The 20,549-nt window shown below is 42.3% G+C and overlaps 2 protein-coding genes across 12 annotated transcripts; both read right to left on the bottom strand.

Moving 5' to 3' along the window:
- Window positions 1-251: 251 nt before the first annotated feature.
- Window positions 252-14,545, bottom strand: ahcyl1 (adenosylhomocysteinase-like 1). Of its 2 annotated transcripts, none has more exons than XM_084016064.1 (17): window positions 14,035-14,545; window positions 6,883-6,997; window positions 6,620-6,763; window positions 5,909-6,009; window positions 5,727-5,829; window positions 4,895-4,989; window positions 4,692-4,798; window positions 4,074-4,190; window positions 3,891-3,954; window positions 3,683-3,771; window positions 3,448-3,518; window positions 3,015-3,109; window positions 2,533-2,631; window positions 2,064-2,132; window positions 1,889-1,967; window positions 1,619-1,739; window positions 252-1,506 (listed from the first exon to the last, which is right to left on the bottom strand). In XM_084016064.1, exons 1-17 carry the CDS (start codon window positions 14,224-14,226, stop codon window positions 1,500-1,502), a joined length of 1,668 nt encoding a protein of 555 aa, XP_083872190.1. In that variant the 5' UTR covers window positions 14,227-14,545; the 3' UTR covers window positions 252-1,499. The 2 variants fall into 2 exon arrangements, with proteins under 2 accessions (XP_083872190.1, XP_083872191.1); XM_084016065.1 differs by lacking the exon at window positions 14,035-14,545 and adding an exon at window positions 9,782-9,929.
- Window positions 14,546-15,053: 508 nt separating this feature from the next.
- Window positions 15,054-20,319, bottom strand: nfyal (nuclear transcription factor Y, alpha, like). 10 transcript variants are annotated; one of them, XM_084015600.1, is made up of 10 exons: window positions 20,182-20,319; window positions 19,299-19,403; window positions 19,019-19,102; window positions 18,036-18,182; window positions 17,604-17,735; window positions 17,403-17,505; window positions 17,135-17,286; window positions 16,581-16,754; window positions 16,281-16,391; window positions 15,054-16,042 (listed from the first exon to the last, which is right to left on the bottom strand). In XM_084015600.1, exons 2-10 carry the CDS (start codon window positions 19,377-19,379, stop codon window positions 15,977-15,979), a joined length of 1,050 nt encoding a protein of 349 aa, XP_083871726.1. In that variant the 5' UTR covers window positions 19,380-19,403; window positions 20,182-20,319; the 3' UTR covers window positions 15,054-15,976. The 10 variants fall into 10 exon arrangements, with proteins under 10 accessions (XP_083871726.1, XP_083871723.1, XP_083871725.1 ...); XM_084015597.1 differs by having other exon boundaries at window positions 17,117-17,286; XM_084015599.1 differs by having other exon boundaries at window positions 19,016-19,102.
- Window positions 20,320-20,549: the final 230 nt, after the last annotated feature.

Here is a 20,549-nt window from a genome sequence, read left to right on the forward strand (position 1 = left end):
GAATATTCCAGAGTGGGAGAGCAGTCTGACCCTCGGCCAGCAGGGCTGACGGTGAGGGAACACAATGTAGAGAATGTAGTAAGGCACATTGACGGGTGTGTGTGTGGAAATGTCAGCAGCCATGAATACAAGCTTTATCCCCCCCAAAATAATGGAAAACATGTACTGTAAATACCCAACCATTGACCTAAAGAGGCCTCTCTGTTGTAGCATTCTTGGTTCCAACACATTTTGACATGTTTAACGTTACATTTCTCTTTGAAAAGAACTTTCTTTATTGCTGATTTAATGGATTCTTTTACATACATAGTATACACTTATGCATTTTGAAGACATGAATTTTTACTTTAGGTGACCCCGTTGGATCAAATTAAGACGGCGACAATCATATGGCAAACATAAAAATCTATTTTTTTTTCTCAACACTGCTCATACATCACACATAAGAGTACCAGAAGCAGTGAAAGGAAGACATTATATGCACCACTAATACATGTGGTTTTACAAAAAGAGGAATGGTCATTTTATTAAGGTCAGTGCTGATATTTACACGTAAATTATTTAAAAAGGCACATTCATACAATGGCCTTAACGGTATTATCCAGTCGACACACGAAATAAGAGAGACGGATCTCAGCTGGGATTTGAGTGAGCGAATGGAAACTAGTGGTTCTCAAGTAGTTTGAAAATCCTTTCAGTACTTCTTTTTTAGGAATGACTACAGCCCAGTATATTTAACACTTGAATCTGTTATGTGTTTAACATCTCTTTGTTGTAAATGTATTATTTATTAAAATTTGGAAGATAATTTCAGAGGAATTTAAAATGCAGTCATCCTTTCATGGGCTGTATATTTATTATAATATGTATTTATTATAATACCTTATTATAATTCACAACAAGTGCTTTATTTAATGACTGAAATTGCAATAAAAAAAAAGTGTGACTGGATGATATCTTTTAGGGCATGTATGCAAATACCATTCAATGCGATTATTTAACACAAGTAAAACAAATATTTCTAAAATCATGTACATTGCAATACAGAGTTTGTTTTGGCTCAGCCCAAACCCTGGCTCGGGGAATGTTCTCATTAATTCTAATGTCATCGAAAGACAAAACGTAGATGGTATGTTCCATTCTTACGGCCATCATTTGGCACTGTGCATAAATAGGGTAGACAAGCAAATCAACGACTTTGTGATCTAGTAACAGAAGCGCTAGCAACTAAATACGTATATACACATGAAAGCATGCAGGCAGGCGTTTCTTCTAAACACGTGACAGGACATGTAAAATGTTAGTTGGTTATACATCACACGTTTCCTACACGTCTTGTTTTTTTATATTAAACACTATGTCTGAGGTGTCATTAATAAGTTACATTCAGCATAATTAAAATAATTCCTCCATTTTGTAGCAATTTAGAAAATAAAATAGATATCTCTGTCTATCCCAGGACAACTGTGTGTTGAGAATCACAGCATCAGACGCTCTCGTTAATACCTGTGAACAAAATACACAGTATTATTGTACACAGGGGAGAACATCATGAAATATAGGAGATACTAGACAATCAAAGATAGTGGAAAAATATACAATAGATGATGAAACCCACCTGTAATAATTAGGTTTGAAGGGGCCGTTCTTGTTGAGGCCCATGTATTTGGCCTGCTCGTCAGAGAGCTCCGTCAGGTGAGCATCAAAGTTCGGTAGGTGCAAACTGGCCACATACTCATCTGGAGGAAAGACACCGATTGGAGACAAAATTGTCAGGAAACACATTAGTTCCCCATTTTTTCGGCTCATTGGATGGTGTGTCGAGGCGTTAACAATGAGCAACAAACAGAATTTTATAGGTCAAATATAAAGCAGATGTATTTCTTACCCATCTTCTTGGGCAGAAGATAAACATCCTGTTTGTATCGCCCCTCTGGAGCGTTGAACAACTCAATCAGGGCCAGGGCCTACAGACGACAAAATGAGTTGCAGGACATGCATTTTACTACAGGGCAGCAAAAGAGCCGGTTCAGGGATCCACAAAGAGGGCTCAGACTACTAACCTGAGTCGTAGCAGTGATGGACAACACAAACGTAGGCACTGTGGAGCAGCTCAGGTTCAAGAGGCGACCCTTGTAAAAAACAAAGTACATAAATTAACTGCATTGTAGAACTTGACACAGAAAAGGGACACAATAAGAATAACATGGAGGTGTGCGGCTGCTGCAGGAGCACAGAGTACACAGTAGCTGTCTGACTTACAGTGAGACACCAGCAGGCCTTTTCATACTTGAATGTTACTCTAGATTAAATTGACCTAGGGGACTCAATGATTTTACTCTGCATGCTCAACGACCTACAGTTAACATTAAAATCTGCATATTAATATTGAATTACCACAATTTTTTAGAATAGAAAATGCTTCTGAGCCTGGTGTAAATACAAGATGTAGTCTGAGTGTTTATGCTAAGCGTGTGGGTTTAAAAGTGGTAGGATGAAACTAATCTTCAGATTTAGAGGGAGGGACATTACCTCCGCCAGCAGAACAACCCTCTTTCCATCAGGCCAGATGATGTGGTCAACCTGAGAGCGCACCCTCTCCCAGGTCAGCTCGGGGCTGCGAAGACTCGCCTGAGCATCACACATAGAAATAGAACACAGGTTAAGTTACAAAGGTGATTTCATACAACAAAAAGGGAGAGAATTCATTTCTTAACATGTCCGGGGATTCAAACAAAGCAGAGCAGAAACTAAAGTTAAAAAACTAAAATGAATAATAATAACATAAATGATCTAAATATATTGAAATAAAGTCGCTCCTTAAGAGGGAGGCGTCTAAATTTGGCAATTTAAGCCCGAAAGGGTTATGTCATGTCATGTCTAATCCCCGAAAAGGAATTAGACGTGACATGACTTAAGGAAACTGGACACAGCCTCAGACACCATCATTAATAATAGAAAATCCTAGAGATACATATTTACAGACCGATCATACAAATAAATATGCACATTACCACGTCAATCTCAGTATTGGAGTGTCCCATATTGCAGACGATGCAGCCATTCTTCATTCGGTCGAGCTGTTCTCTGGTGACGACATTTTTGTTACCTATAAAAAAAAGAAAACAGTAAAGTGATGTGTCGATGTGGGAGTTCCAGTGAGAGTTATTCATGGTTGCAGAGTTTCAGAGTGCATGTAACATCCTGATATAACATCCTGTTATAAGAGTGGATCTTTAGCTACATGTAAATGGGGATTGCGATTACGTTCATCTGACTAACACACATACTCAAAAAAATGCTTTTAAAAGCATACAGATGTGAATTCTGTTTTTGACCCAGATACCCGAACTGGGATACTTAAATGAGACGCGCTCTTGTTTACTGGAAACATTGTGATTATCAAAGCAGAAGTAATGGATGTCACAGCAGGGGGGGGCACAGTACCAGTGCACGTTATCACCACGTCCATCTGCCGGATGACCTCACTCAGCTTGACCACTCGGAAGCCGTCCATGCTGTGTGGGGGACACGTGCAGAAATATCCATGAGTTTACGCAGCACTAACACGGTGATCACAGGTTAAACTAATTGTAATTCATTGTCTTTTTGGAATCACGGCACAACATCGACAGTGGAGCACAACGTGGAGCAGAGATGAATGGTAACGTTAGTGACTCACCATGCCTGCAGGGCACAGATGGGGTCGATCTCTGTGATGCACACAATGGCTCCCAGGGCCTTCAGAGCAGTGCAGCACCCTTTCCCCACCTAAACACCACAGGACAGTACAATAGTTGTAAACAGAAATCTACAATACGTGTAGAAAAGATGAAAAATCAGTCCATCAAAACTGAGATCTTTCCATATGAAATCAAAGAATGACTCACCTCTCCATAACCACACACGACAACTTGTTTGCCTCCAAACATGATATCCGTGGTCCTCTTCAAGCTGGCAGGGACAAAACGACACACACTTGTATGCATCCGCACGACTCAAACCCATAAACTCATGAAACAGTAACACACAAAAAGATTTGCTCGCTTTCCAGATGATTTAATTCTCCTCACCCATCCAGGATAGATTCACGGCAGCAGTAAAGGTTGTCAAATTTCTGCTTGGTGACTGAGTCGTTCACATTCATGGCGGGGACACAGAGCTTGCCAGCCTTAGACAACTGGTACAATCTGAGAGGACACATTAGGAAACGTGTTCAGGCACACACACATGCACATATCCACACACACAAACCGAGCTCAGCGTGACCTTGCACTCTCCAGAGCATCCGGCTAATTGATTCCATCGGGAGTCGTACATGCACGGCTGCTGTGACCTGAAGTCCAGCACTGTCGTGCTTCTCAAAGAGGCTCCAGTCAAATTACACCAGCGACCTTTTCAATCTACAGTGTCAGTGTGTATTAATACTACTATGACTTATAGAACTGCTTTTGATACTTTGTGCTGACACAGTATGCATCATTCATCGCTTGGTTTGCTTCCCGCTCAGCTCCATCTAGAGGACAAAATAAGACCTCCTAGAAAAGGATTCCAGAAGCAGCTTCAACTCAACTAAACAGTGCAACAAGGCAAGGCTAACAAGGCAAGGCTAACAAGGCTAAATCATCTTTGCCCAAAGTGAAGTGTATACCGGTAAGTTAAAAAAGCTGCTAAACGAAGCCCCATCTCACCTGTGCACTCCAGTGACACTCTCCTCCACGATACCCCGGACCTTCTTGAACACACTAGGATATTTCTTGTACACCCAGTGGGTTAAGTCTCCACCATCATCCAAGATCTGAGAGAAAAACACAGCATGAATGACGACCACCACAATCTACACTAGCACAGTAGAAACCAGATTAAGTTCATCATGTGATCGCCAGGTTGATACCATATTAGCCTGCCAGCCTTCTGTGTTGACACAGCGATCGATGCACCACCAGAAGTCGTCCTCTGACTCACCCTTCCATGCAAACACAGGTACCCCTGCAGGAAACAAAGCACACACACCTAATGGCAAAGACAGACAGCAGAGTAAAGGAGGACCTGCCAGCCGCATGAGCAACAGGTCCATTAGGGGAACATTACACGGTGGACGCACATACACAGATGGGTTGCTTTGCAAGCATTAGAAGAACACAAGATGTTTCAACAGAATAAAAAAACATCTGTTTAATGCATTGCAGACAGCTATTATAGTCAATGTACAGACTAGGCATGGGACAATATGAAAATGCTTAAAACTATGCTTAAAAATTCTAAAACCACTGAACATTTTGTTAAGAAACAAAAATGTGTATATTGTGTCACAGATAAGACACATCATTTCTTTTACTGAACATCCTTTTTAGTGAACAATGAAATAATCGTAAATATAAATAAAGGATAAATACATTTTAAAAATGTATTTTTGTATCGTGTTTTTTAAATCAGGCTCTACGATGATAGTGAGCTAGACATCTTTTTCAAGTCAATTGTGATGATATTTACGATTATCCCAAATTTACCACGATCAAGTATCACAAATCATTTATCCCAATACATGATAAAATCCTATATCGTCCCATCCCTAGTACAGTATATATATATATATATATATCTATACACACAATATATATATGTTTGTTGTGGTGTCTTCTTCGTGTCATTTAAAGGCAGACTGAGATTTAGCTACACACCAAGAAGACAGTTCACATTTAACACCAGGGAGCAGAGACTCTTACCTGTTTCAGCGAGAGCAGCAGCCACCTCGTTCTGAGTGGAGTAGATGTTGCAGGCAGTCCAGCGACACTGGGCCCCGAGGGCCACCAGAGTCTCGATCAGGACCTAAGAGAGAACAGGTACGGATACATGAGGAGGTGGCAGGAGTTAGCGGAGAGAAGGTGAACAGAACAAGAGGACGTACTGCCGTCTGAGCGGTGATATGGGTACAGCCCACTATCTTCGCCCCAGCCAGCGGCTTCTCCCCCTGGGCTCTCTTCCTCAAGGAGATCAGGGCAGACATGTCTGGAAAGGAACAGATGGAACACAAGTTAGTGGAAGCTGAAACAACGTGAAGGTCAGGTTTTGTTTTGGGAGAGAGAAGAAAGATGTGACATTTTGAATCCAAAAACAAGCCCTTCTCAAAGATGTGCAGTAAACGACGATGTCATCAACAGGTGAGCCTCGGTTAGTCTACCTATCACTCACACTTAGTCTACCTATCACTCACACTGGCACTTTAAACAGTCAGAGACAGAGTTTCGAGCCTGTGAGAATACAAAAAAAAACACCTGAGAAGAGGTAAAAAAAGAACAAAAAGAAAATAAGAAGTAAGTAGAGAAAAAATGCCTCAGTCTAGAGTCATAGGACTGTTATCAATTAGTGTCTAAGCAGCAAAACAGTCATGTGATACGTATCCAGGAACAAAGTCACAACAGGTAGCACAAAGCCCTCTTTGTATGAATGATAATGATAGTGTATGTATCAACGATTGATACAGCATGTAACCCTAACCCAGATAAAAGGGATTTCATAAGAGACCAAACTCTACAGTAATGCTCAGCCTAACATTTAGAAATGGGTGAAAAAACCCATCATCTTTGAAACACTGGTGTGCCTGTTAGGTCAGATATACCTTGTTCTGCAATTTCAATTTCACGGCGGCCAAATTCGGCCTGCTTGATGTTCTTCACACAGAAGTCACTGCTGCCATGAGTGTTGACCTGGGCTTTGTCCCGGGGGGAGGTTTCATCATCGGAGCTGTCGGTGTAGGACGCAGCTATCAAACGGAAATCTCACAAGTCAATTGTTGAACAGCCAATTATGAAATATATACTTTATACACACAATGCATTGTGTTTATATATTGATATATGTGTGTGTGTGTGTGTGCATCACCTGAGCTGTAGCTGTCTGTGGAGGACTGAGAGATGGACCGAGAGAGGGAGCGGCGGCCGGCCTTGGTGGGGTACTTGCTGAACTCTTGTTTGTCCTCAGTGTTCGCAAATTGGATCTGGAAAGAACCAGAACAAAATGGTGCACAACGTAAACACGAAAGGCAAACATAATCCAGTTATCATACTGACTAAGCATTAGGACTTTTATTCTGTCTGTATGCACTGATAAAGTGTCAACAATGAAATCAGGGAAGAATGGAAGAGCGAGAAACACAAAGTACCATCACCATCATCGTCATCATCACATTGACAGACTCACTTATATGCTTTTGGGTAATTTGTTCACAAGTTTATATTTGGGACTCATTTTACAGCTTCAACCACTAAAACTGTCCTTTAAAAGTAAATCCCCCAAGTCTGTTACAGTAAATCACGGGTGGATTGGGGAAGAAGGGAGCTGTTGCCTATTTTTAGATGCTCTCCTCCTGCTCTGTGATTTATGCTTTGTTAAAAGAACCCAGGCTTCGGTTGTTGGTGTGGTTCATCGTGTCAACCTAACCCTTCAAAGGGCCCGAGATCAAAGACCTGGAAACACATAAAATGGATCAGCACACAGCTAGCTTGGCTGAACTGGACTAGTCTTTAAAAATAAAACAGAAGGCTCACCTGTCCAGTGTTTACAGTTACTGCACCAAACCACACAAGTTGATGCAATTTTAAAAAGTCTTATCGTTGAGCGGTTTAATAAAAAACAGCATCTCCCTGACACTGAAACAGTAGGGAGATCTCTTTCAGTAAACTGGGTCACTTAAGGTGTTAAAGTCCAACAGAACTCTTTAACTAAACTGATCCTGATAATAATTACAAAAGCAGACAAGTCAGAAACAATCCTAAAATAAATGCAGGAATATTTTATTTCCACATACGTAGAAGCCCAGGTGGTGTTAGGGTCTACTTTACTTACACCTGGCACTGTAAATAAATCAGTCTGTAATAGAGAGACAGGGTCATTCACAGGTCAATAACTGACTCAGCATTTTAATTAAACAGGAAGTCTGCAGGTGCTTCTGAACCTTGTGAATGTCCTTTCCTTTTGGACCCTATGGCTTTAACTTTCATTGATCTGTTCCAAGACTCAGTATCACATCTGCAAATACTGACACACAATTGTTTTCTCCCGGATTTGCCGGCAACAAACCCATTACTGCGGGATAAGCAACATTATCCTGCATAAAAGAAACCAATGTTACCTTGACATTGCTAAGAAATTGCTAAAAGCCTGATGAGGCGTTGCACAGAGACCTGCTATCTGTCTCAGCGTTTACAAGAAATCACACATATATCCTGGTGGCTTTAAGTGTGTTGGATCAATGCCAAGCTCAAACACAACACTGTATACTGTCACAACATTGCATAATGTCATGCAGTGACTTTCAACGTTCACACATTTCTGCCTTGAATTTCATCCTATATTCCTCCATTCTTTCCTTTATGTGGCTGTTGAGTGAAAATGTTTTGTTGTCAGAATGTTTGCAGGATGGAGGATATTCTATTCCTGAAACCAATTAAAGGTATTGTTGTTGCGTACTTCCTAATTGCTGATCATTTCACTTAGAGTGTTTTCTTTAATGGTAGCGCTAGAGTGCAAGGTTATTCTCAATTGTGTGCGTTCTTTAAATGTCTACAAAAGGTTTGTTCTCCTCGTTAAACACTTGCTTTTGCCTCAGGGATAAATCCATTCACATCTCTTTCATCATGACAATGCCGTGCGGTTTCCTTGTTCTCCTATTTTAAATGTCCATAGAATGTGTTTGGACTAAAAACTAAGGTGCCAGACAGCACAGTTGACACAACACACACGCGACAAATCCGGCAACACATAAATGCCAGATTAACAACAGTGAGTTGGGTAACATTTGAGTAGGATGTGCACTGGCCATAAGGACATCAGCCCACAACCATGGTGAAGCCCAGTGTTAATCATTATATTAAAGAGTAAAGGAATACCTTAGTGTACAGAAATGATTTCCACAGTCAAATATAATACCGAGAGGAGTGTAAACTCAAGCTGATATCTAGCATGACTCTGTTACCTGGTAGTCACTACACAAACGTCAGTAGAAGCCAAGGCTGATTGAATGAGTTTCATAAAACCAACATCACTTGTGATCCCACACAACCATACTAGTTAAGCCTTATAGGAGACAAAACAGGTAGTTTTGACCTAAAACTTGTCCTGGTTTCTATTTCTAACTGTAGCATGCATGGCTAAAACCGAAGTTACTTTATTCACAGTGTTTATGTCTCACAATCCCTCTTTTTCATTCCCTATGAGCAATCATCAACATCAACTGTGTCAGCATAGCGAAACTCAAGACCCTTGTGAGACAGTTTGAACCGAGGAGATCTCTGCATGTCTCTGTTTTCACAATTGAGAGAGGCCTCTGTCTCATGCACTTGCAAAATACTTCTTTTATGTTTACTTTGCAACGGTTCTTGCACAGTCTCTTGAATTTCTGTATTGTTCTCCCCTCCTATTCATGGAGACTCCCTCTCTTGTGGTTAAATCATTGAAGAAATCAAGGTTAATGTGACTAATGGCGTAAAGTGATACTTTAGACACAATTCTGTTTCTTGTACAAATACACAGTTAACCTTCCCAGACGTGAGCTCCATGAATACCTTTGGCTTTTTGAGGAGAAGCTTGTACCAACAAATTTGGTTGCAAGTAAAAGAGAAAACTTCTGTGTGGTTTAGGAATTGTTCGACGTTACTGCAAATTGGACAAAAACTTATAACACGACAAAAGTAACTTCGGCACATCTGTGTGTGGGATGTGCAGTATCTTTAAGAATAAGTGTGCTGGATGAGTTCCCGGTGATGCATTAGTAGCGACTCACCCTTTCTCTCCCGTGCCCATGTTTGTGTGCCATGGCTGCCGGTCACTCTCAAGTTTTTCCAGCCTGCTTTCCTGCGCCTATGTGTCCTCTGCGTGATGGTACTAGGTGTCCCTGATGCTATTATCCCAGAACACTCCCAGGCAGAGCTGGGGGGAGGTTCCCACCTATTATAGTGATTTCTAAATGGCCAACCTGGAGAGAGAGAGAGACAGGAGAGAGAGAGGCCTAAAGAGAAAGGGGAGGTTGATTCCCACTGAGCCTCTCTCTCTCTCTCTCTCTCTCTCTCTCTCTCTCTCTCTGCCCTTGACAACGAGCTTCTAAAGTCAGGTTGCATCTTTTGTATATATTTTTTTTTTAGTTCTGAGAGATGAATATGTAGATACACACAAACAAGATATACAAACAGAAAAAAAAACACAGATGCACAATAAAAAAATTAAAAAAAACCCATCTGCTGCAGCTTTTACTTTCAGGCTGTACTTCTGATTTGGGCTAAATGAGAGGGGATTGACATGATGAATTAAACACTATTTCCATTAGCATTGAGCTGCATCAATAAGCAGCCTGTCCAGTCCCATCCTAGAAGCTAAAAATACCCCGTCTCTCTTAGATAGCAGGCCAGGTCACAGACTTAAGCTGTGGTGTGACTATCAGCTGGCAGTGTATAGGGTTCAATAAGGGCCTGGCATAAGGTGACATTAACTACTTAGCCAGAAGGCTCTACGGCGCCATCTAACTGAGAAGACATACAGTCTAATCCACATAGATCTTTGTATACTACTCACAGTGGTCACCTTTCACCAAGTCAAAGACACACACAATGTTGTGAAAAAAAACATGCAGCCTGTTAATCCCTCCTCCAGAGTATTAGCAAAAACAATAACTTCTACTTATTGCCATAATTTGAAATCTTCAATGAATATGTAAATCAAGATAACCCACAACCACATTTCATGAACAGACGTCAGAAAATGCAACATATACTCCAGGTTTAAAATACCCAAAAGGCACAACTGAGAACACAGTCGGGAAATGATGAAACTAGTCCGTATGCATGTGTTATATTTCTCATCTTATGGTGACTTTTCCCTCAATGTTAATATGGGTCACACAGTACTTTACTTGTCAGACTTGGCAGACCGAGTTTCAAAAAAACACTAGAAAGGAGAAACTGAATAGCTAGACGGAAGCCCCGTGGTGTCAATTCCTCCACATACTGTTGACCCTGACTTTGTCAGACTTTACGGACTGAGGCTGAGGAGAGCAGATTTCTTCTGGGATAATTGACATTTCCACACCTTTATTTAAACCTGCCGAGGGAAAAGAAAATGCGCGTTTGACCTTCACAAAACTCTGCCGTGATGTTGGTAGACAAACAAGATGAGGTACTAAAAATATGGTACAAAGATTTTTGAGTATCTATGTTAAACAGCCCACGGGGATCAGTTAAAAATCATGATGATGCATGAACAAGTGAGTGAGTCCAGTTCCCGGGGGGCGCGTTGTGTAACCGCTGGATGGCTTCAGAGAGAGAGAGAGAGAGAGGAGGCAGAGTAGTGGCGTACTTTGAATCGCCCACGCATACATACACTCATTTCATTTTGTAGCGTTGATTTTTTTGGTTTTTGGACTTTCTCAGTAGATTATGTGACAAGCCACCAGCCTCCTAACTACAACAGACATCCAACACTTCTTTGTAATTTGTGATATTTTAAGAGATAAATCAGGATTTTTAATTCATCCTATTTCCCCCCCAATCATTTGAAGTATTTGCTTTATTTAATCATCGTTTCCATGCAAACAGGTGGCTCCGTTTGACACCAGGTTCTCACTTTTACTCATAACATGCAGCTTTGTTTTCATAAGCAGAGTGCACATTCCTACCATCCAATATGTTTTCAATCAGGCTCCCTGGGGCGACTCGCGGTCCACACATTATTGCCTTGTCAGACAGGGGGTCTGAGCTAATATTCTGAAGCCTGTATGCCCTGCTGCTGGGAAAATAGATATTTTTATTATGATGATTATGTTGTCCACCTCTTGGACCATAGGCCTACTTCGACTATGATGCAATCAAATTACAAAGCAGTTATATAAAACACATCATTTGGAATGAACAATACTGACTTGTAACAATTAATGGTGCATCTTACATTATTATAAAATACCAGTAAACGCCAGTTTGGTGAAACTCACGATTTGTAGTTTTTGAGACTGTTAGAGTTTAATTCAAATCTATGGTGATTTCTAAGACTGTGTTTATTTGTTTGTTTATTTAACATGTCATTATGACTTCTGATGGATGGATGGATGGATGGATGGATGGATGGATGGATGGATGGATATAATGGGCTACTGAAACAAGACATACATGGACGAGTGAAGAGAATGAGGAACTGTTGGAATGCTACTATAAACGCAACCCATATGTGGTATCTGTAGAGGATGTGGGTTCAATGGTCGCTTCGAAACCCAACATTAAAGCTTACTAAGAAACAACTAATAGTGCAGTGTTACATTGTCTGAAAAAAACTGCTATCATCACCAGGACCAACAGCAATGACATTGGGATGTCATTTGGGCTATGTGTGTGGGTACTGAGCACAAGGTCAATAGAGGCCGGGGTCTACCACACCAGACAGGACCCCAGGTGCAGGGTAGATGCCCCTGAGACAGTCCAGCACATAACAACAGGGTGTAAGATGCACGCAGATAAAGCGTACATGGAGCACCATAACCGAGTGGCATCTGTGAGTATGGGCTGTTAGTCCCAAGGTCAAAATGGAAGTCACCTCCAAAGGTGGATGAGAATGACCAGGCTACGATCCTGTCGGACTTCCAGATCCAGACTGATAAACTGGTGATGGCTGACCAACCAGACATCGTGGTGCTGGACAAACAACAGAGGACAGCATAGATATCCCAAGCAGAAGGAAGAAGGAACATGACGCTTGAAAAATACCATAGACTGAAAGAGGAGGTAGAAAAGCAGAGCTTTAACCCCCAAACTGGGACAGAGGCTCCAGTGGATTCCAGGAACAACATCTAAGTCCAGAAGAGTGCAGTCCAAGGAACAGCTAAGATGCAGCAAAGACTCCTCAAGCTACAATATTGACACACTGCAGGTGTATCAAACACAAACAAAGTAGTCACAATTTAAAGGTCACCTTGAGGGTTTAGAAAAATGCTTCTCAAGTGAGTTGGCAAACTTGACAATAGCATGGTATGAAAGGGGCTCTGAGAAAAGAAGGCTCTAATCCACTGTCTGCTCCGTGTTTATCTGCTGTCTGTTGCCAGCTTTTACACAGCATGGTGGATCTGTAATGAGCAGCCTCCTCAAGGGAGGCTTTCGTTCTCATGATTGTTCTGTAACAGCCAAGAAATCCAAGGCACTTTCTCACGGGACCTTGTGCTGCTCATACATTACCATCATGTTGTTCTTATTACCAATAGTGATGATTATTAGTGATAAACCACACACACACAATCAAATTCACTAGATAGATTCATTTTTTCAAATAAATCCCACCGACACTACACCTGAATTCAAAGCTCTGTGATGATAATTCATGGTGGATTGAAATTCTTCAGAAAGGAAAGCCCCCGCCTCATTAAATACCTCGTATGTAGAGTGCAAACACCCGTCTAAGCTAAGGTATGTTAGGCCATGTATTACTTCACTTTGCAGAGGCCTTGAATCGGAGGTTTAACAGCTTAACTTGGCTTTTAGTCGTTTCCTGCCTGCAGGATGTTGGCATGATGTAGACATTGTGATTTAAATGAACAGGAAGGCTCCATGAAAGATAATCCAATCTTTATGAAAGCCCATTTTAAATTATATGCTATAACCTGCAATGACTAAATGAATACCACGTGTGGAAGCTTTTTTTGTGGCCTAACTTCTTAGATTCTTCAGTCAAATATGACTAATTTAAAAAAAAAGGTGAATATTATTTTTCACATTGCAGCTTGGCTTGGCTGGGATGGAGGGATTCCTCAGTGTCACTGTGACACTGCAGCATCACATGCAACAACGCGTCATTGACCTCTCCGCTGTCCCTCTGGTGCCTTATGAATACATGATGAACACACGATGAATACATGATGAATACCCACACAGTACATTTAACGGCCTTGTGCAGTGGTACTCCTCTGCAGTACAAGGTGTACTCCTCCTCACACGTGCCTGCCCACAGCGCAGTCTCCTTGCCCAGCGGCGGCGGCGGAGTGATGGCGAGCATCACGTTTCTTACCTTCTTGACGGATTTCAGCGTGGGGACTGCGGTGAACGCCGCGGAGGGCATTTCCCCGACGTTCATATTCACATCGCTGCTGTTCTTGCTGACGGTCATCGCCGAATATTTCTCCGCGACGTTTTCGGTCTCTTTGACATATTTGGTGGCTTGTTTCACCTCCGCCTTGCCGTCCACGACCGAGTCGGTCATCGCATCCAGGAGGCGTCGGGACCGTTGCGGAAGAAAGGAATGTGATTCAGACCTAGCGTTAGCTTCGTCCGTCGCCTTCTTCCTCTCGTCGTTAAGCTTCGTGGCTTAAAATGAGCGAGCAGCGGCTGGAGCTCTTCTACAGGACCACAGCGCGGAGCAATAAGTAGCCTACTTTAGGAGAGATTAAGCTGCTCTCTACCCTTCACTTGTGTCGGTCCTCTGGTCCGCTGTCATCCACAGACGGCAACATCTCTGCGGGGAGGGGGCGGTTTGTTGAAGCTGTCACCTGAACAAGCAGCCCGTGTGTGGAGGGGGCGGTTGTCATCCGGTCCGCGCCGGTGCGGAGGAGTACGGAAGGAGAAGTAGCGGCTGACGCTGGTTTCCCACAGCAAAAGTAGCGACAACTTCGGTTAATTACATTACGTTTAGTCGTTACTACTTGAGAGTCGACGCAAGTGTAACCTAGATGCTCTGTTTCAATAGCTGCCGTGTCTCCAATAGCATCACAGGAGACTGGGTACAAGTCCCGCCCCTTCCCTATGATTGGCTGATCGTGGTACCAAGTCGGTAACCTACAGCGTGTGATTGGCAGAGCTGCTCGGGACAGTGTTTAACTAGGATGTGCAATGCTGGTTCATACAATTATATATTAAAATATATAAATATTTAAATTACCGGTATGCATTTTACAGCTATAGTTATTAAATGCCCAAAAGCATATATAATATTCAACAGCAATAGTTCTCATGAATGTTGAATATCTGAAATAAACGATGAAAAGAAGACTCACTAAACTAATGAAAACGTTTGAATTAAACGCAAACAAAGTCTCTTAAAAAAGTTTAATTGACATGTTTCATCAAGTCCAACCTTTTTCCATTATTAAAAAAAAAATTATGTCGCTACACCTGATGGGTAAAAAAAACTACTATTATCTACAATGCAAACACACAGTTAGGTGGACTGACCAATGAAGATGTAACTACATGGATAGAGGGTGTAATGTGATCAAACACAGAGTCACTGTTTTCCTACAAACACTATATCTAACCACAAAATCCAATAAAATGCATCCACAGAATTGGGAAAACGAATAAGTACATTGGATACACGCTGGGGATGAAAAAAATGTCTGTACAATATGTTCACATCAGTATCACATTTCAGTTTTTGCTCAGTGGATGCAGGTTGAACTTATGATGCTGAGACCATCCCCCAACAGTACTTGGTTGAAAAAAAAAAATGAAATGTCAAAATACAGGGCATCACATATAAGATACAATACACAACACTTAATGAGTGTCTCTGAAACAAAATGTACCATTTACAAAAATATTTAAAGCATCCACTGGTGACAAATTCTCATATTTTTAACGGACCAGGTCTAACAACAGCTGTCATTTGCTCCGAGTGGACTCATCCTGGTGACCCAAAACTTCATGCTTCGTAATTGTCTTAACAAATCTTATGAAAATAAAAAAAAGTTGGTCGGAAACACTCGACCAGATAAGCTGAGGGTGGAAGCATCCTCCATTTCAAAGAAGACTTTAACAGTCCATAGGCTCCCTGGAAGACCAGTGTAGGAGTGGAGAGATAACTGAAGAAACCCAGTGGTGGTGCTGTGGTTTGGTGTATGATGATGATGATGATGGGGGGGGGAGGAGAAGGTGCAGCAGATCATGTGAGCTGGGATGAAGAGTCTCAGGCAGGGCAGAGTTCACAAACGGAAGTGATGATGTTGGACACGGTGCTATGAGACTCGGATCATCTGAGCCACAGTCTCATCTGCTGCTGCCTGGGCTACCTCCTGCTGTTGCTGGAGGAGGAGACGGGGTCAGTGACGTCGCCAGAATAAATGATGCTGAGTTTCACTATAAAATTAGGTATTGCCTATTCAAACACACTGGCACCTAATTCCATATATATTTACAAACATCTTTCAAATCAAGTTTTATGTGCTTAGTTGACAATTTATAACATATTTCCATACTTAAGTCAGTATTTGTTTTTGATATATGAAGTGCTGGTGTCGGTGCTGTTTTTCTGCTTCTTACCTGTGCCAGGGCCAAAGCCATTTCCTCCTTGTCCTTAGGTGAAAAGAAACGTCCTCCATCTCCTCTCTTGCGCTGCATAGCGTGACGGTGGCGAGACTCGTGTAGATATTTCTGCTAGAAAAAAAGTATATGTACTGGATTGTGAACACTTTAATATTGTAAATACATTGTGTCACCCAATATAAAATGTGTGTAGAGAGGGGCTTAAAACAGGACAACTTGCATTAAGTAAGTGGTGAGGAAGAAGACGCATCCATGTGCATGTTAGTGTGGTGCAAGATGATCAATTATGTTTATTACCCTTCTTTCCTTGGGGATCTTGCCTTCAGCCTCAAGCTTTGCTCGAGCCTGTCTTCGCTTCAAGATGCGGTGGTACTGTTTGGCGTTGACGTACAGAGGTTCCTCCTCGAGCATCTCAGCTCCTGGCAGGGGGATACGCTGCATTGTGGGAACGGTACCACCTCCAGGCACCATCTGATAGAGGGAGAGACACAAACAGAGACACAGTGTTGACTAATGTTGTATATCAGCATTTAACAGCATGGTTCAACAAACTGATTAAATATTTTGCATGTTAATTTTCAAAGCTTTTCAATCATATTTACCAATTTAAACAACAGAATTAAGTATCGCCAAAAAACGAATTCATCTTATCATCACAATATGGTTCCACTAAACTAATATAAACACAATGTTACAACACATTTATAGAGTTTCACAATGGGTAAAGAAAGCAGTTATTAAAAAAATATGCTTGGTGCTCTTGAAAAAAGGGACCTCGACTGCAACGTCTGAGCCTATATTTAAAAAAAAAAAAGTAATAAAATGCTGGATACCTCTGCACAGGGTCTTACCATGACCATTCCACCTGCATTGACCATGTTACCGGAGACGGGCAGGGTGACGGTCACAGTGCCTTGGCCGCTGTTGGTAGTGTTGGTGTTGGCACCGCCTGCCTGTACTATCTGAGCGCCTGCCAAGCTGGAAGCTGGAATTGTGATCATTCCTGCAAACAGATCATCATCACAGTTCTCATGCAAAAAGACAATTCAACAGTGCTGCTGTTCATGAAGTCTACAAAACAGGAGGCAAACAGAGAAGGTAGGAGAAAGGTGAGCTTACCCTGTTGCAGGACTGTGCCATCTGCATTGACAGGCTGGTAGACGATGGTCTGTCCGTCAGCTGTCTGTGCCACCTGCTGGCCCTGGACACTGATCTGCTGCCCCTGTGGGACCACAGGTAAGAAGAGAAGACATTTAGTAACCATGTTAATAATAATTTAATTAAAAGGGACTTGCAATTCAACTGGTCAGAATGTAACACCTGGTTCTGTCCAGCGGTGATGGCTGTCTGGGGCTGCTGGATGATGATCTGCTGGGGCTGACCCTGCTGGCCCTGGAGCTGGAGAGTCTGGCCGCCTGGCAGCTGGATCTGACCTTGCTGCACCAGCTGGATCTACACATGGAAAAAGCACCACCCACAGATTCAGGAACATCCCAGCCATGTCCAATGTCCATTTAACTGCATTGACATCAAACAATAGAGACACATTTTTTTCTGGCACTTAAAAGTTACTATGTGGAACATTCATTTTGTGGCAACTTTATTGGTCTCTGACTGATATGCTTCTCATATTGGAATATTTAACAAGACTTTTCATGTCTGCCAATAGCATTGAACAGAAAACATAATATCCTTGTACAAGATAATTTGGTTCAATATGAATCCAGATGGTAACCGAGACTCATCCCTTACCTGCTGCAATCCCTGGGCTCCAGATACAGGGACCTGCATTATGGTTTGACCCTGACCCCCGGACATGGCCTGCACCATTATGGGTTGCCCTGATGATGTGATGAGCTGCCCACCGCTCACTTGAACCATCAGAGGCTGTCCCTGGACCTAGAGTGATACAGGAAGCGGTTACAGCACCACTGCCTGTTGTGTTACCTAAGTATAACTTATGTGTGACTCACAGACAGCAGGGGAATTATACAAATCAGTAACATCCAGGATACCACATCATGGACTAAAGTACCTGATGACCCTTTTTACAGTCATGAAGTTGTGTTACAATTGCAAAATACAAAACCTCTGTATTCACTGGTTTTACTGGAATCCCTGTCAAACCAAAGGTTACATGAAGGTCATCTCAACTTGATTTGCTTATAAGCGCATGATTAGACACAATGCTGCCATCAAACAAACCAGCTTTCAATATGCAACTTGAAAATGTACAAATGGTTGAATTGGCATCCATTAATTAAATAAATGGCCGCAATGGACAACTGAAAGCCTCTGGCAGCAATTGTGCCATTGAGAAAAATGAGTGAAGGAATCCATTGCCTTTTTCTTTAACTGGACAAAGACAAAAACATAGCGAGATGACGAGTGACGAATGACTTTGGTTCCATGCTGATCGGTGTTGGGTCGTCCGCAAACTGCAAAACACATTCATATGACTCATGTTTCAAATGTTTGACTTGCATAACGCGCAAGAGACAAACAACTCAGGCAAACAGTCACGATGAGAGCACAAGTGAAACCCGAGGCTGACACACAACACGTTGTGCTGAGGAACATGCAGTTCAGGCAGCTGTAAGGCATGCTGAGGAGGGAGAATGAACCAAACAGCACAGAGACTGGTCATGAAAAACGGCCCTCGTTGTAGCATGCAAACTCATGGGCTGTAATGTTGTCATGACTCTGACACAGGGTGGCGGCGGTGACACCACTACCTGGAGTGTCTGCACCTGCTGGCCTGAGGCCGTCACCCCTGGCGCCTCTGTTTGCAGCTGCACAGCCGTCACTGTGCCCTGAGTCTGCAGGCAAGGCAGGATAATACAGTATGAGAAAAATAATGATCGGGAAGGTCGATCGGGTCTGGAATCCACTGCTTTAATTCTGAGTACCTGTGTGATCTTACAGCAGAGTGTTTAGTTGTTGGTGTTGTGGCAGACTCATTTTTTTACCCCCCCTCCCCCAATACAAATGTATCAGGGTAAATCCTGAGTTTACCTGCTGTTGGATCTGTCCATTGGATGTCTGCACAACGATCTGCTCCCCAGTAGTGGTGGTGGCAGTGGTATACTGCTCCATTGCTTGTTATTGTCACAACCCTCCCTGGAAACAAAAGTCAGACACATACAGTATTAGTTAACGTTAAATGCACGATTATAAGCCACGCCACGACCTTCTTGATCATCCAGAAAAATCAAAAAGGTATCACCAACCGGTATCTAGGTTATCGTTACAGCTGCCAACTCACGTTAGGCATTAACGTTATTCAAATAACGACACATCACGGCCCTTTTCATTTCCACTCATCACGCTAACGTATGATAAATATTATGTCCGATATTTCGCTGTGACATAGGGACCACACACTGGGTTGAATAGCGTTAGCTGGCTTCCTTTAACGGGATGTTTTGCTAATAGGACATTACCATTCAAGCTAACAAGGCTAGCTGCCAGCAAACGTTAGCTGCTTAAAAAAAGCGTGGTGTCGTTAAAAAGGTAGAAAACGTGGAAGGGGATGTAGTTAACAGCTAAATAGCTTATATCAGTCTTCAGGTGGGTCGTCTATTATAACGTTAGTTGGTGATAATAAGCGTTTACTGGTGTTGAAGATATCGGCGTTATCAACCACCCCTTTGTTTGAAATTCCATATTTTAGCTAACGTTAGCTAACGCTCGTCGACAACCACAGATCATGTTTCCACACAGGAGCCGACATTTAAGAACAAGAAGTTATTCGTAGCCTAACCGGCCTGGGACGAAGCGGTCGAAATCAAACTGCCATTCGATTTTTTTGCATATAGCTCGGTTAGTAATTTGGTTGGTTCGTGGCAAACCAATCCGTGCTGACAACTACCAATGCCTTCAATCGGGTCTCCCTTACCGTGTCTTCGCTGTCCGGTTTCCCTCTGATTGGCTCTAGTACAGCTCGCTAAAGCCCAATCAACAAAGTGAGCGGACAAAATGGCGCAAATGAAACAAGGGCGCTCGGGAGGAGGTGCGCAGCTGCGTGACACATGAATACGGGGACAGTGTAGGCTGCAGAGGCCGAGGCGCCCGCCAGATGTCGCCATTTTTGTTTGTTTTTTTCTGTTGTCTTTGACAGCTCCCATTGGGATGTATTCTTTATTCCGTGGGTCTATTTATCGCATTGTTTGGAATCGAAAATACACGAATGGCTGTTAAATCGCACAACGCATTATGTAATTGAGCTTCGTGTTACAAGAGAAGCTCTTTGTTTAGTTACACTTA

This window comes from Eutrigla gurnardus (genome assembly GCF_963514095.1).
Source record: "Eutrigla gurnardus genome assembly, chromosome: 8".
Classification (NCBI taxonomy): Eukaryota; Metazoa; Chordata; class Actinopteri; order Perciformes; family Triglidae; genus Eutrigla; species Eutrigla gurnardus.

Excerpts from the sequence above, each read along its gene's own strand:
- ahcyl1 (XM_084016064.1), bottom strand. The coding sequence starts at position 14,226 with ATGACCGACTCGGTCGTGGACGGCAAGGCGGAGGTGAAACAAGCCACC. Across the intron at positions 4,799-4,894 it reads AAGGCTGGCAGGCTAATATG|ATCTTGGATGATGGTGGAGA; the intron begins GTATCAACCTGG and ends TTTTTCTCTCAG. Across the intron at positions 3,772-3,890 it reads TCGTGTGTGGTTATGGAGAG|GTGGGGAAAGGGTGCTGCAC; the intron begins GTGAGTCATTCT and ends TGTGGTGTTTAG.
- nfyal (XM_084015594.1), bottom strand. The coding sequence starts at position 19,379 with ATGGAGCAGTATACCACTGCCACCACCACTACTGGGGAGCAGATCGTT. Across the intron at positions 18,183-19,015 it reads AGGTGCAGACACTCCAGGTA|GTCCAGGGACAGCCTCTGAT; the intron begins GTGGTGTCACCG and ends GTATCACTCTAG. Across the intron at positions 17,736-18,035 it reads GAGCCCAGGGATTGCAGCAG|ATCCAGCTGGTGCAGCAAGG; the intron begins GTAAGGGATGAG and ends TTCCATGTGTAG.